The sequence below is a fragment of the Mandrillus leucophaeus genome, unplaced genomic scaffold (genome assembly GCF_000951045.1).
Source record: "Mandrillus leucophaeus isolate KB7577 unplaced genomic scaffold, Mleu.le_1.0 Scaffold60, whole genome shotgun sequence".
NCBI classification, from domain to species: Eukaryota; Metazoa; Chordata; class Mammalia; order Primates; family Cercopithecidae; genus Mandrillus; species Mandrillus leucophaeus.
Genome location: NW_012106475.1, coordinates 4,104,723 through 4,121,744, shown reverse-complemented (window position 1 = coordinate 4,121,744; position 17,022 = coordinate 4,104,723). Strand labels below are relative to the sequence as shown.

At 35.9% G+C, this 17,022-nt stretch overlaps 1 protein-coding gene across 1 annotated transcript in view; it reads left to right on the top strand.

Annotated features, from left to right (window-relative positions):
• The window catches only part of GPR137C (G protein-coupled receptor 137C), a 109,457-nt gene that overhangs the window by 57,191 nt on the left and 35,244 nt on the right, over positions 1-17,022 (top strand). Inside the window, exons 4-5 of the mRNA XM_011999767.1 lie at positions 2,965-3,008; positions 4,798-5,026. Of these exons, the coding sequence (XP_011855157.1) occupies positions 2,965-3,008; positions 4,798-5,026 (273 nt within the window). The remainder of the gene's footprint in view (positions 1-2,964; positions 3,009-4,797; positions 5,027-17,022) is intronic.

The following is a 17,022-nucleotide window of genomic DNA, read 5'->3' as shown; positions in this document are numbered from 1 at the left end:
GAGGAGTATCTTTGTGGTGTTCTCTGTATTTCCTGAATTTGAATGTTGGCCTGCCTTGCTAGGTTGGGGGAAGTTCTCCTGGATAATATCCTGAAGAGTGTTTTCTAACTTGGTTCCATTCTCCCTGTCACTTTCAGGTACACCAGTCAAACGTAGATTTGATGTTTTCACATTGTCCCATATTTCTTGGAGGCTTTGTTCATTTCTTTTTACTCTTTTTTCTTAATCTTGTCTTCTTGCTCTATTTTATTAATTTATCTTAAATCAGTGATATCCTTTCTTCCACTTGATTGAATCGGCTACTGAAGCTTGTGCATGCATCATGAAGTGCTTGTGCTGTGGTTTTCAGCTGTATCAGGTCATTTAAGGTCTTCTCTACACTGTTTATTCTAGTTAGCCATTCGTCTAACCTTTTTTCAAGGTTTTTTGCTTCCTTGCATTGGGTTAGAACATGCTTCTTTAGCTCAGAGAAGTTTATTATTACCGATCTTCTGAAGCCTACTCTGTCAACTCGTCAAACTCATTCTCTGTCCGGTGTTGTTCCATTGCTGGCGAGGATCTGCTATCCTTTGGAAGAGAAGAGGCACTCTGGTTTTTGGAATTTTCAGCTTTTGTGTTCTGGTTTCTCCCCATTTTTGTGGTTTCATTTACCTTTGGTCTTTGATATTGGTGACCTACAGATGTGGTTTTGGTGTGGATATCCTTTTTGTTGATGTTGATGCTATTCCTTTCTGTTTGTTAGTTTTCCTTCTAACAGTCAGGCCTCTTAGCTGCAGGTCTGTTGGAGTTTGCTGGAGGTCCACCTCAGAACCTGTTTGCCTGAGTATCACCAGCAGAGGCTGCAGAACAGCAAATGTTGCAGAACAGCAAATATTTCTGCCAGATCCTTCCTCTGGATGCTTCATCCCAGAGGGGCACCTGCCTGTATGAGTTGTCTGTCGGCCTCTACTGGGAGGTGTCTCCCAGTCAGGCTACACAGGGTCAGGGACCCACTTGAGGAGACAGTCTGTTTGTTCTCAGAGCTCGAACTCTGTGCTGGGAGAACCACTGCTCTCTTCCAAGCTGTCAGAAAGGGACGTTTAAGTCTGCAGAAGTTGTCTGCTGCCTTTTGTTCAGCTGTGCCCTGCCCACAGAGGTGACCTCTAGAGAGGCAGTAGGCCTTGCTGAGCTACGGTGGGCTCCGCCCAGTTCAAGCTTCCCAGCTGCTTTGTTTACCTATTTAAGCCTCAGTAATGGTGGATGCCCCTCCCCCACCAGGCTGCAGCATTGCAGGTTGATCTCAGACTGCTGTGCTAGCATTGAGCAAGGTTCTGTGGGTGTGGGACCCACTGAGCGAGGTACAGGAGGGAATCTCCTGGTCTGCCAGTTGCTAAGACCATGGGAAAAGCACAGTTTTTGGATGAGAGTGTACCATTCCTCCAGGTACAGTCTGTCACGGCTTCCCTTGCCTAGGAAAGGGAAATCCCCCAACCCCTTGCGCTTCCCGGATGAGGCAACACCAGCCCTGCTTCAGTTCGCCCTCTATGGGCTGCACCCACTGTACAACCAGTCCCAATGAGAGGAACCAGGTACCTCAGTTGGAAATGCAAAAATCACCTATCTTCTGCGTCGATCTTGCTAGAAGCTGCACACTGGAGCTGTTCCTATTGGCCATCTTGAAAGGGACCCCTCATATCTCCAAATGGTGCATTTGTAACAATGCATTTCTCAGAGCATATCTCTGTCATTAAGCGACACATGGCTGTACAGTAGGTAGGAGTAGATGCACAGGCGTCTGTCTTTGCCTGATGATTCACCTGCCTCACACCAATTTACTCTTCGTAAGTTGGCTCAGATATGAGAAGTCCTCCCTGATGCTCCAGACAGTTTTTCCCCTTACCTCATACACTTTCTTGGAGCAAATTAGTATTTTTCTCTTTATAGATTTAGTGATAGCATATTTTGCATTTATATCACAATGTATCAGAATAGATGGTTTATCTGCTCTTCCATACTCTGAGCTCCTAGAGAGCAGAAACCGTGGTCATGTTTATGAATCCATGGCATCTTTCATAGAGTGTGATATATAATAGGCACTTGGTAAATGTTTGAATGAAATCAGTACGTTACCATGTACCTCCACTATTTTTCTTCATAATATACTTTCTTCTTTCTTTCCAGGTCCCCAAAGTTCATACTCTACTTCAATAGTCCTGTAACTGGTCTTTCTACTTTTATTTTGTAGTTCATCTGTAGTAACCTGTACATTAATGTCAGATTAGTGAAATTCCGTATTTTGGAATAACTATATAAAAACCTTCAATATCTTCCCATTATCTAAAGAATAATTTAAAGTTTATCAGTAAGGACTTGAGACCCTTAGTACTATGTTCTCAGAATATACCATGTTTATTTCAAATTTTGTTTACCTACCCACCTAACTTTATTCAACAAGTATCTGAGTACCTGCTTTTTGTAAGGCTTTGTAAAAGAAGAAAGTTTACTAAATATGATATATGCTCATTATCTCTGTGTTCACTTTTGGTACCTCATCTCACTTTACTAATTCATTTCATTACTGAAGAAAATAGTCTTTGGAGAACACTCAGCCATATTCATATTTAAGCAAGAAGTTCCATTTTAGAATAAAACATGACTAATGAAGTTTAGGATAGGTGGCAAGCCATTCAGCACAATGTCTGCCTCATAATAAAACTTCAGTAAATGTTTAAACTGAATTAATTCTGTTTAAATCTTTAAAGATAGAAATGTAAGTTTATGTTGATAACAAAGAAAGTTATTGATTTATTGTTTTAAGCCTTTGGAAAACTGTCTTTGAATTTATGGTAGTTCAGCTGTTAACATTTGAACTTTGCTTGCTGTATGTTGTTTATAGTTGTAGCACTTTAAAACACAAAATCAGAACATATTTAAGAATTCTATATTACATGTTTTCAAAATTTTCTTTTTATATTCTCTTTATAGGTTATATGTAAAGTCAGATGTGCCACTGAACTTGACAGACACAAGTAAGTTTTATGAGTATCTAAATTTCTGTCTAAAAGATCTAAAGCATTAATTCATTAATAATAAGGCTTAGTATCTAAAAGATCTAATTTTTTTTTATAGCAGACTTCCATGGTAGAAGGGGAGTGGTTGTTGAAGGCACCTTCACGGTTTTATAGAAAACCAAGTTGTCAGATTGGTTCAAAGGAAGTAAATTGGGTAGCCCAAATTTCTCTCCCTTCAGCCATACAGCTGACTTAGTTTTTGTTTGTTTGCTGCTCTGTCCCTGCCCTGCTTCAAATATTAGATCTAACTGCATAACTTTTGCCAAAGTTAGATTATGCTGTTTGAAGTGAGAATGTTCCATGAAATAAGTAATATTTCAGTACTGATCAGTCTCAAAAGTGAAAGTGCTAAGCTGTGGAGTCAGGAGATTGGGGTTTCCAACCCAATTTTCCCACTAACATGCTTACTATGCAACTCACGTACCCTCTCTGTGCTTTGGTTTTCTAAACTACTCTAATTATCTGGATATATAGGTAATTCCAAGATCGTTTTTGGGTTTCAAACTATGTAATTACTGTTTTCGTTATTTAATCTGGAAGAACTTTAAAATACAACCTTTTAAAACGAAAATCTTTTTGCTTTACATGTACGCTAAGCAGTTTAGTTTGCTTGTTACACATTGCACATTACCTTCAATTTACCTCATTTAAACCATTTCCAAAGGCAGCTACTTTATGATTTCCACTATTGAAATGACCCAATATATCAGGAAGCCAGATAAATTTCAGCATCATATGTATTTAATTTGGGAGTATAAATGTGTTTGAACTGGGATTACATTCATACAGATAGTTGTTACTGCTACTTGATACAGATAGCAGCCTTAACTGAAGAGTTCTTATGAGGTAGCCTAAATTTTCTTAGGGGGAGGAGATTAAGGATTTTATGTGCAGAGTTGCTCTTTATGCACAGTAAATATGCAACTTTATAAGAACATGAGGTATTAATGAGTGCTTGAAACTCTACATATACTGTCCCTATGTTCTTCTTTAGTCAAGTTTGAAAGCATTGTTTGCTATAATCAGACCATTCATAAGGAATGTTGTTTAAAACATGCTTTAACCCTTAAAATTTTTTTCCTTTTTTTTTTTTTTTAAATTGATACAGTCTCGCACTCTCACCCAGGCCGGAGTGCAATAGCACTATCTTGGGTCACTGCAACCTCCACCTCCTGGGTTCAAGTGATTCTCGTGCCTCAGCCTCCTGAATAGCTGGGACTACAGGTGTGCGCCACCACACCGGCTAATTTTTGTATTTTTAGTAGAGATGCGGTTTCACCATGTTAGCCAGGCTGGTCTCAAACTCCTGGCCTCAAGTGATCTGCCTGCCTCGGCCTCCCAAAGTTCTGAGATTACAGGCGTGAGCCGCCATGCCTGGCCTAACTCTTAAAATTAATATTAGGTAATCAATATAAATTTAGGTACAGTATATTAATTTTCAGGCACATTATAAAAGCCTGATAACTCTTGGATTGAAAAGGTTAATGAAAATATGCTTAATAGTTATAAAAATGAAAAATTTGGGATTACTTGAAATAGTGTTAAAATTGTCCTGTCTTATTCCTGGTAGAGACAACTGAGTTCAGCTCAACCTGAGATTATTTCTGAATAAATGCTTAAAAATCTATGTCATTCATAAACATTTCAAACTGAAGGAATTCTTGCACCTAACATAACAAACTAATTCAGAATTAAATTTAATTTCTTGTTAGTTATATGACCATCTAATACACTTTTTTTCTTTCAGAGTTCTACTGCATTTCGGCTTTATAATGGCGAGCCTGCTCTTTTTAGTGGTGAACTTGACTTGTGCAATGCTAGTTCATGGAGATGTCCCAGAAAATCAGTTGAAATGGACTGTGTTTGTTCGAGCATTAATTAATGATAGCCTGTTTATTCTTTGTGCCATCTCTTTGGTTAGTTACATATGCAAAATTACAAAAATGTCATCAGCAAATGTCTACCTCGAATCAAAGGTAGGTATATTTCTTAAATTGGCACTTGAAAATCTAATTTCAAATTCTGAGCCTACTAATCATATATTAATGGAAAGTTTATATTGCTATTTTATTTTATTTTATTTTATTTGAGACAGAGTCTTGCCATATTAATCAGGCTAGAGTGCAGTGGCTCTTCACAGATGTAGTCATTGTGCAGTGCAGCCTTGAGCTTTGGGGCTCAAGTGATCCTCTGCCTCAACCTCCCAAGTAGCTGGGACTACAGACATTGTTTTTTTTTTTTTTTAATATCCTGAATAACAGTTACACTTTGAGCATGAAAGAATAATCACTGGAAATTAAAAGTTATTCAATATTTGGTCCTTACTAAACAATGGTTTAAAGAAAAGAAGAAAGAATATACTAAGCATATTGTATTTTCTGTGATTCTGCATTGGAGGCTAATCACATGAAAGAAATCAGAATATATATGAACGGATCAAAAATAGTCTATAATATAAAGCCACACTCGCATCTTAAGATTTTGCACAGTAAGGGTGGCAGGGTTAGCAATGTTAAGATGTCATATATGTAAAAGTGGTCTTTATTTGTATAAAGGTTAGAAAACGTTACTTCACCCAATAATATGAAGTCTGTATGATATTTGAAACAACTAATTGTGTAGCAAAATTTATAAATGCCTTGCTTCTCCCTTGCCTTATACTTTGGATCAACAAACAGAAGCCAGATATTAGCTTATTAATAAACAAACATGGAAGTTTCTACCATTGTTGATTGACTGTGTGACTGAGTAGAAAATCAGTCATCCCAGTTTATGTGTGGCATTGGGTGTGAGGGGGTAGATATGTGGATATTGGGGTGGGGTATGTACATAAATACATTTTTACAGTCACTTCCACGGAGAGCTTGCTTTCTTGCTTTAATTTGACATCATTGCCTATTCACTAATAATAAGCTGAGATAGTATCTTAGACAGTTAAAACAGTCCTCTGAAATATTTTTAGGCTTCTTTCTATATTGTCATTATCCTTAATATAGTCCTAGTAAAGTAAGGAACTATAATTAAATATATGGTAATCAACTTGTCCTTTAAATGTAGGCAGAGATTTTAATTTTACTTTTTAAATATATTTCAGTGGAATGCTGGGGGAGATACTATGTGTGTGTGTGTGTATGTATATATATATATGTAGAGAGAGAAGAGACAAAATCAGACTTTCAAACCTATTAATCTTACCTGGAAAATTGTTTTATTAAATTTCTAGTCTAGTTTGCTCCTAAAATTTAAATATTTTAGGTAATGCAGGCTTTGGTTTGACTGTTAAAAATAATACTGTCACTGTTACCATCCATAATCTTCTGGTAGGAACAATGGCATTTTTACTTAGTATGATAACATCACTATAGAATTCATACCTCTTGCTTGTCTAGGGATAAAGCATAAATAGATGTTGAATTTCAAGTGCGTCTTCTCTAGATACCTAGTGTATTTCTAAGTTTGGTTTTTTACTTGCTTTGAAATAGATAATACTCTGAATAAAGTCACCAATCTGAGAAGAAAATTTCATTTAATAAATCCTCCAGAATTATTTGAACACCGTTCCCTTCCTATCATATGAAAGGTATTCACTTATTTATTATTAAAGTTTTAAATTTAAAAACTGCATGGATTCAGAATTATCTAGGAATACTACAGATATACATGTTCAGACATATTCACCTATAAAGGTAGATGACATACTAGATGATTTGTGTAATATTGTAATGTTAAGTAGTTCCCAATCTTCCTGACTCGATTATAAACTTCTGTATTCATAGAGCATGTCATCTTGCTTTCATGTTCTTGTAAAATCACTAGACTCATTTTTGACTTTTGACTTCTGTAACAGTATACAATAATAGTCATTCCTTTTATTCAGTCAACAAGTGTTTATTGAGCCTCTTTCACTTACTGGGTTTTTTGGTTGTTGTTGTTGTTGTTGTTGTTGTTGTTTTTCTCTCTCTCTCTCTTTCTCTCTGTCTCTCAATACCTTTGGTACTCTTTCACTATCAGACTGACCCTGTTTCTTGCTGTCTTTAAGAGCATTTCCTTAAAGTTTAGACTTTGGTCTTCTGTCTTGCTCTTTTCATTCTTCCTTCCTTTACATGTTCTGTGATAATAAGATCCTCTGTAATTTGTCCCAACCAATCTTACCTTCCTTATTTCCAAATGACACACAGTATGCCCTGTCTCTATATTCTTAGGCTGTTTTATTATCCAGGAATGGCTTTCCTCCTCCCACAGATCTCTACCTGATTGCTCATATCTTATCTAACTTTAAAGACCTCACTTAATCTTTCCCCTTGTTATGAACTCAATTTGATCCCTTCCCCCCAACTCTAAAATAAAATTTAGAAATAACTCACTATGTGAATTATCTTAAATTTTTATTTATTTCTCTTGAGGCACTTACCAGTTTATACAAGGTGGCATTTGTATATGAAATCTACTTTTTTTGTATTTTTTAATTGACATTTTATATTTAGTTGTACATATTTTTGGGGTACATGTGATATTTTGCTGCATGTATATGATGTGTAATAATCAAATCAGGGTAATTGGGATATCATCACCTCAAACATTTATATTTTTGTGTTGGAAATATTACAGTTCTTTCTAGTTATTTTGAAACATGTAATAAATTGTTATTAACTATAATTTCCATAATGTACTATCAAATACTTATTCCTTCTATCTTAACTGTATTTTTGTACTCATCAACCAACTTCTCTTCATCCTCCCCTACCACTCTTCCTTTTCCAGCCGTTAGTAACCATTATTCTACTCTACCTCCATGAGATCCACTTTTGTAGCTCCCACATGTGAGTGAGAACATGCAGTATATTTGTCTTACTGTGCCTGGCTTATTTCACTTAATGTAATGAACTCCAGGTCCATCCATGTTACTTCAAATGACAGGATTTCATTCTTTTTATGCCCATGTAATAGTCCATTGTATACATATACCACTTCTTTTATTCATTCATCTGTTGATGGACACTTAGGTTGATTCCGTATCTTCGCTATTACATTTTGCTACAACAAATATGGGAGTGCACCTGTCTCTTTGACATAGTGATTTCCTTTCTCTTGGGTATCTACCCAGCAGTGAGATTTCTAGATCATATGGTAGTTCTATTTTTAGTTTTTCAAGGAACCTCCATACTGCTTTTTGGGGTTGTTTTTTGAGATGGAGTCTTGCTCTTTCGCCAAGGCTGGAATACAGTGGCGCACTCTTGGCTCACTGCACACTCTGCCTCCCAAGTTCAAGTAATTCTCCTGCCTCAGCCTCCAGAGTAGCTGGGGTTACAGGAGCCTGCCACCACGCCTGGCTGATTTTTTTTTGTATTACTAGTAGAGACGGGGTTTCACAATGTTGGCCAGGTTGGTCTCAAGCTCCTGACCTCAGGTAATCCACCCTCCTCGGCCTCCCAAAGTGCTGGGATTACAGGTGTGAGCCACTGCTCCCAGCCTCATACTGTTTTTCATAACGGTTTTCCTACCTTACATTCCCATCAACAGTGTACAAGCATTCCCCTTTCTCTACATATCTGCCAGCACTTGATTTTTTGTCTTTTTGATAATAACCATTCTAACTATGGTGAGATGATAACCCATTGTGGTTTTGATTTGCATTTCCCTGACGATTGATGTTGAATTTTTTCATTTAACTGTTGGCCATTTGTATGTCTGCTTTTGTAGAGATGTCTATTCAGGTATTTTGCCCATTTTTAATTTGATTATATATCTTTTTGCTAGTGATTATTTGAGTTCCTTATATATTCTGGTTATTAATCCCTTGTTGGATGGATAACTTGTAAATATTTACTCCCATTCTTTAGGTTGTCACTTCACTTGTTAATTGTTTCCTTTGCTGTGCAGGAGCTTTTTAGCCTGATGTAATCCCATTTGTCTATTATGACTTTGGTTGCCTATGCTTTTGAGGTCTTGCCCAAAAAATATTTGCCCAGATGAAGGTCCTGGAGCATTTCCCCAATGTTTACTTCTAGTACTTTCATAGTTTCAGGTCTTACATTTATGTTTTAAATCCATTTTGAGTTGATTTTTGTACATGGTGAGAGATGGGGCTCTGGTTTTTTTTTTTTTTTTTTTGAGATGGAATCTAGCTGTGTCACCCAGGCTGTAGTGCAGTGTTGTGATCTTGGCTTACTACAACATCCGCCTCCTAGGTTCAAGTGATTCTCCAGCCTCAGACTCCCAGGTAGCTGGAATTACAGGCGCTCACCACCACGCCTGGCTAATTTTTTTGTATTTTTAGTAGAGATGGGGTTTCGCCATGTTGGCCAGGCTGCTTTTAAACTCCTGACCTCAGGTGATCTGCCTGCCTTGGTGTCCCAAAGTGCTGGGATTACAGGCATGAGCCACCACACACAGCCAAAATGGGGCTGTTTAATTACTCTGCATATAGATAACCAGTTTTCCCAACACTGTTTATTGAGATTGTGACTTTCCCCAATGTATGTTCACTTTGTTAATTGCAGAATTGCAGAATTGGCATCTTTGTCAAAAATAAGTTGGCTGTAAGTGTGTGGATTTATTTCTGAGTTCTCTGTTCTACTCCACTGGTCTGTGTGTCTGTTTTTATGCCAGTACCATACTGTTTTGGATACGATAGCTTTGCAGTATAATTTAAAATCAAATACTGTGATGCTTCCAACTTCATTCTTTTTACTCAGGATTGCTTTAGCTATTCAAGGTCTTTTGTGGTTCCATATAATTTTAGGACTTTTTTTCTGTTTCTTTGAAGAATGTAACTGCTATTTTGACAGATATTTCACTGAATCTGTAGATCACTTCGGGTAGTATAGAAATTTTCACAATATTGATTCTTTCAATTAATGAGCATGGGATGTCTTTCCATTTTTTGTGTCCTCTTCAATTTCTTTCTTCACTATTTCATGGTTTTCATTATAGAGATCTTTTACTTCTTAGGTTTAATTTATTCCTAGGTATTTTTTGGTAGCTGTTGTAAATGAGATTGATTTCTTGATTTCTTTTTCAGATTGATCACTGTTAGCATATAGAAACGCTACTGATTTTTGTACGGTGATTTTGTATCCTTCAATTGTACTGATCATTTATCAGTTCTAATGGTTTTTTGTGGAATGTTTAAGTTTTAATATGAGATCATGTCATCTGTAACAAGGATTAATTTGACTTCTTCCTTTCTAGTTTGGATGCCCTTTATTTCTTTCTCTTGCCTAATTGCTCTGGCTTAGACTTCCAGTACTATGTTGCATAAAAGTGGTGAAAGTGGGCATCCTTGTGTTGTTCCAGATTTTAGTGGAAAGGCTTTCAGTTTTTCCCCATTCAATGTAATATTAGTTGTGTGTTTGTCATATTTAGACTTTATCTTGTTGGGGTATGTTGTGTACCCTGTTTTTTTAGGGCTTTTATCATGAAAGGATGTTGAATTTTATTGAATGCTTTTTAAGCATTTATTGAAATGAACATACGGTTTTTGTTCTTGATTCTGTTGCTGCAATATATCACATTTGTTGATTGTATACATTGAGCTTTCCTTACATCCCTGGGATGAATCAACTTGATCATGGCAAATGATCTTTTCAATGTTTTGTTGAATTCTGTTTGCCAGTATTTTGTCAAGGATGCTTGCATCTATCTTCATCAGAGATGTTGACCTGTAGAGTTTTTTGGTGTTTGTCTCTTTTTCTGGTGTTGGTATCAGGGTAATGCTAGCCTTATAGAATGAATTTGGAAATAGTCCCTCTTCTTCAGTTTTTTGAAATGGTTTGAGCAGAACTGGTATTCTTTAAACTTTCAGTAGAATTTAGCAGTGAAGTCATAAGGTCTTGTACTTTTCTTTGATGGGGGACTTTATTACTGTTTTAATATTGTTACTCATTATTGGTCTATTCAGGTTTTCTTCATCATTCAATCATGGTAGGTTATATGTGTTCAGGAACTTACCCATTTCTTCCAGATTTTCTAATTTGTTGGCATGTAGTTTGTAGTAGTCTCTAATGATTTCTTGTATTTCTGTGGTATCTGTTATAATGTTTCCTTTTTCTTTTTCTTTTTTATTTTACATGAATGCTGCTTTTATTTTTGAATTAAATTTGTTTATTTACTTTGAGACAGGGTCTCGCTGTGTCACCCAGGCTGGAGTGGGCAATGGTGTGATCTCAGCTCACTACAGCCTCGACCTCTCAGGCTCAAGGGATCCTCCCACCTCAGACTCCCAAGGCTGGGACTACAGGCATGTGCCACCACACCCAGCCAATTTTTAAAATGTTTTTGGTAGACAGGATCTATGTTGTCCAGGCTGCTAATGTTTCTCTTTTCATCCCTAGTTTTAATTATTTGAGTCTTCTCTTTTTCTTAGTCTAGCTAAGTTTGTTGATTTATCTTTTCAAAAAACAAACTTTTTGTTTTGTTCCTCTTTTGTACTTTTTTAAGTCTCAATTTCACTTATTTCTGCTTTAATCTTCATTATTTCTTTCCTTCTACTAATTTTGGCTTTGATTTGCTCTTGCTTTTCTGTTTCCTTGAGGTACATTATTAGGTTGTTTATTTGAAATCTTTCTATTTTTTTGATGGAGGCATTTACTGCTATAAACTTTCCTCTTGCTACTGCGTTTGCTGTATCCTACAGTTTCTGGTACGTTGTGTTTCCATTTTTGTTTTTCTCAAGAACTTTTTAAATTTCCTTGTTAACTTATTCATTGAGCCATTGATCATTCAGGAACATGTTGTTTAATTTCCACGTATTTTTACAGTTTCAGAAGTTCCTCCTGTTACTGATTTCTAGTCTTACTCTGTTGCAGCCAGAAAAGATACTGATATTATTCGACTTTGTTTAATTAATTTGTTGAGACTTGTTTTCTGGCCTAACATGTGGTCTATTCTGGAGAATGTTTTAGGTACTGACGAGAAAAATGTGCATTCTGCACAAGTTGGATGAAATGTTTTATGGATGTCTGTTAGGGCTAGTTGATTTAGAGTATAATTTAACTCCAGTGTTTCTTTGTTGATTTCCACCTGGATGATCTGTCCATTGCTAAAAGTGAGATGTTGAAGTCCCCTACTGCTACTGTATTGCAGCTTATCTCTCCCTTTAGCTTTACTAATATTAATATTTGCTTCATATATTTGGGTGTTCTTGGTGTTGAATGTGCATATATTTGCTGTTGTCATGTCTTATTGCTCAGTTGACTGAACCCTTTGTATGATGACCTTTGTGTCTTTTTACAATTTTTGACTTAAAGTCTATTTTGTCTGGCCAAGTGCAGTGGTTCATGCCTGTAATCCCAGCACTATGGGAAGCCAAGGTGGGCAGATGGCTTGGCTCAGGAGTTCAAGACCAGCCTGGCCAACATGGCAAAACCCCGTCTCTACTAAAAATACAAAAATTAACTGGGCATGGTGGCACATGCCTGTAATCCCAGCTGCTTGGGAGGCTGACGCACAAGAATCACTTGAGCACAGGAGGTGGAGGTTGCAGTGAGCCAAGATCACACCACTGCACTCCAGCCTGGGCAGCAGAGCCAGACTCTGTCTCAAAAAAAAAAAAAGAAAAAGTCTATTTTATCTGATATGAATATAGCTCTTCCTACTCCTTTTTGGTTTCCATTTGCATGGAATATCTTTTTCCATCCCCTCACTTTCAGTTATATGTGTCTTTATAGGTGAAGTGATTTTCCTGTAGGCAACATATAGTTGAATCTTGTTTTTTAATCCATTCAGCAACTGTGTCTTTTAATTAGACAGTTTAATCCATTTACACTCAATGTTATTATTGATACATCAGGATTTACTGCCATTTTTGCTTCTTCTTTTCTAATTCCTCTCTTCCTTTCTTCCTTTTTTACTGTTTTCCTTTGTGGTTAAGTGATTTCTCTGGCAGTATGTTTTAATCTATTGCTTTTTATTTTTAGTGTATCTGTTACAGATTTTTGCTTTGTGGTTACCATGAGGCTTACAAAAAAATATTCTGTAGTTATAACAAGTTATTTAAGATTGATAACAACTTTACTTGGATCACAAAAAGAAGAGAAAAAAAGCAAAGAACCCTATACACATTACCTCCATTCTCTTCCCCACATTTTGAATGTTTGATGTCATAATTTGCATTTTTATATTGCCTATCTCTTGGTAAATTGTAGTTATTATTTTTAATACTTCTGTCTTTTAGTCTTCTTAGTAAATATATAAGTGGTTTATGCATCATGATTATAATATTAGTGTAACAATCATGTTAACAGTCTTTTTCTTGTGGTTTAAAAAAATCCCTTTAGCGTTTATTGTAGGACAGCTCTGGTGATAAATCCCCAGTTTTTGTTTGTGAAAGTCTATCTCTCTTTCACTTCTAAATAATGGCTTTGCTAGATAGAGTATTCTTAGAAGGCATTTTTTTTTTCCATCCGCACTCTGAACATATCATCCCATTCACTCCTGGCCCGTAATGTTTCTGCTGAGAAGTCTGCTGCCAGGTGTATTGAATCTTTCCTAAATGTTATTTGCATCTTTACTCTTGCTGCTTTCAGGATCCTCTCTTTGTCTTTCACCTTTGGGAGTTTGATTATAATATGTCTTGGAGTATCCTTACTTGGACTGACTCTGATTGGTGACCTTTGACTTTCCTGTACCTGGATATTTATATCTTTCTCCAGGTTTGGGAAGTTTTCTGTTATTATTTCTTCAAATAAACTTTCTACCCCTGTCTTTCTCAGTTGCCCACCTAACTCCAATACCCCAAATATCTGCTTTTTTATGTTGGCCCACAGATCCATAAGCTTTCTTCATTTCTTTTTTTTTTTTCTTTTTTCTCCTCTGTGTATTTTCAAATAGTCTGTTTTCAAGCTCACTGATTGTTCTGTTTAACCAGTTCTGCTGCTGTTGCTCTCTATTGCATCTTTCATTTCATTCATCATATTTTCAACTCCCGAGTTTCTGTTTGATCGTTTTTATTATTTCAATCTCTGCATTAAATTTCTTTGATATATTCCTCAGTTGAGTCTCTGTGATTTCCTGAAGTTCATTTACCTTCCTTAAAACAGCTATTTACCATTTTTTCAGAGATCTCACATCTCCATCACTTTGGGGTAAGTGGCACCTTATTTTATCCATTTGATGAGGTGATATTTCTCTGAATGTTCTTGATGCTTGTAGAAGTGTGACAGTGTCTACATATCAAGGGGTTACATTTTTATTTTAGTTTTCACAGTCTGGCTTTGTTTATGTCTGGCGTTCTTCAGAGGGTCTTGCAGGGATTCTAAACAGACTGACTGTGGTGTTTCCTGAGCCTGTGTCCACTGCAGTTGTCTCAGCACTGGAGGACGCTCTAAGCCTAGGCTTGCTCCATGTCTTGTGAGGGCTCAGAAGTTGATGCAAATTTCTAGCCCAGATGGATCTGGGGAAGACACAAGAAAGGTACTGGGGCTGTGTGGGAATGCTGGCCAGGGACCTGAGTCCAGAAAACTGTCCCAGTGGCCTAGATGGGTGTGCCTCCCAGCAGGTATTTACACAGGAGTAGGTGGAGCTTAAGAGGCAAAGGCAGTATGACTTCAATGACATGTAAGACCTGGCCTCTGCCTATTTTTGTGATTCCCCTATCACTATCACTCTCCTCTTCCTTTTCTAGCCACATTGACTTTTTGTGCCCCAACTTCTCACCACAAAAGATATACTAAGTTTATTCCAGCCATATAGCCTCTGTATTGTATATATTGTTCCCTCTGTCTAAATTACATTTTATACAGGTACCTATGTGACAGCTTCTTTGCATTCAGGCCTCAGTCGCTTTTTCAGAGTTGCTCTTCTTCACTACCCAAATAAGACTGTTCCCCATTCTGATTACTACATCTGTCACCCTCTTTTGTTATCTTCACAGCATTTATCGGTAGCCAAAATTATTTCTTCATTTATTTTCATACTGATTTTCTGCTTCTCCCTGCTAAAGTATAAACCAGGAAAGGAGCTCTCTTATGTGTCTTATTCATTTTTCAGTCCTTTTCTAAAATAATGCCTGGCATATTTTAGTGAAGTGAAGATAAGGGTAGTCTCCCCTTATCTGCGGTTTCCTTTCCACAGTTTCAGTTACTGCAGTCAACCTCAGTCTGAAAATAGGTGAGTTCAGTACAATAAACTATTTTGAGAGAGACGAGCACATTCACATATCTTTTATTACAGCATTTGTTATAATTATTCCATTTTATTATTATTTTGTTAATTTCTTACTATGCCTGATTTATAAATTAAATTTTATTGTAGGTGTGTACGGATAAGAAAAAAAAATAGTACATATAGGGTCTGGTACTATCCATAGTTTCAGGCATCCCCCTAGGGTTTTGGAACAGATACCCTGTGAGTAAGGAGGGGACGACTGTAGTAGATGTTCAGTAAATATTTGTTGAATAAATACATTCTATGCTTGCATGTAGTCTTTGCCAGAGCAGCTTTACCCTAGTAACCAAATAAGCCTTCACAACTGGGTCATATCAAGAGCAAATTGAACCAATAAACATGCCCAAGTTCACATAGTTGAGCCAGGATTCAAACTCAAGTCTGACCACAGGTCTCTGCTGGTAACCACCATGGATTGACTCCATTTACATCACCCTGTGTTTACGTATAATCTTTTAGGTATATATTTTTATATAGGTTTTAATTTACATGGATATGTTTGTTTGCTTATTAATAACATTATTTCACATAAATTCTTATTGGATTTTGCCATAATACTTTCCAAAAGAATAAATCATTTTATAATACTATCATTAATATAAAAGTATACCTGCTTCCTCTGCTCCATCAATATTTGGGTCTAAATTTTATTTATTTTGGTTTTTTCATTGATATACCTTAAAAGTTTTAGTTTAGATTTATCTAATTGATATGCATTTATAATTCATGTAGATAATTATTCACATTTCTATATGTATAAACTATTTCTCAATGATTTATGGAGTGGAATCTGGGAATTTATTCTTTATATCTTTGGCATGTGTGATTTCTGTTTATATTAAAATGTTATCTTTTTTAAGAATGATAGCCTTCATAAGTTTTATGTGTACCTAGTTATGAATAGATATTTAACCTTATTAAATTCTTGTTAATTACTTTATATTACTACAGTTTTCCTTTTCTATTTATTATACAAATATAGTAAATTGACTAGATTTTTGTTACATTCCTTGAATTTTGAGGATACAGCCCCCTTTTCTTATTTTTTTAATTTTTGTATTTTTATTATATTATTTAAAATGTTATTAAACTTACACTTGAAGTAAAATTAACCAACTTTTTTTGACTTTTTAGTATCCTTGTCAGGTTTCAGGATATAAATGTATTTATTTCAAATAAATTGTACACTACATAGTACAAAGTAGTAATAACTCAAGGTCTAGAGTTATATTGCTGGATTTAAATCAGAGATCTGCCATTTATCAGCTCGATGACTTTAACCTCTCTGTCCACCTTTAAACTGAAGATAAAGTATAGTAATCATGTCCATAGTAGTGTTGCAAGGATGAAATGATAATGTATGGAAAGTCATAGTATATTACTTGGCACTAAAAATATAAATGTTGGCTTGCTATCATCCTCATCATCATATTTTGACATAGTTTATAGAATAGGCTTGTTCTTACAAAACTTGAAAAAAATCCTTTCATTACCCATTTAGCAGAATGTTGTTATTTGGTAAGCTTTTATGGTTTTCTTTTGTTTTTCACTGTTACTTGTCTGTTAACTGGTTTTATTTCCACCAGACTTGCTGTTTTATAGTTTTATGGGCAGTTAGCCATATTATCCTTACTAAAAATGTATTTTTTCTGATTATTAAAACTTGGCAATGTGAAAGAATATGATTTTTTAAATATTCTAAACAGCAGTAGTGTCACCACTGACACTTAACTATATTTGGAACTCAGTGTAAATGTAAATATAACTTTATACCCTCCTTTTCCCCTTATACTAGTGAAGAATTTTC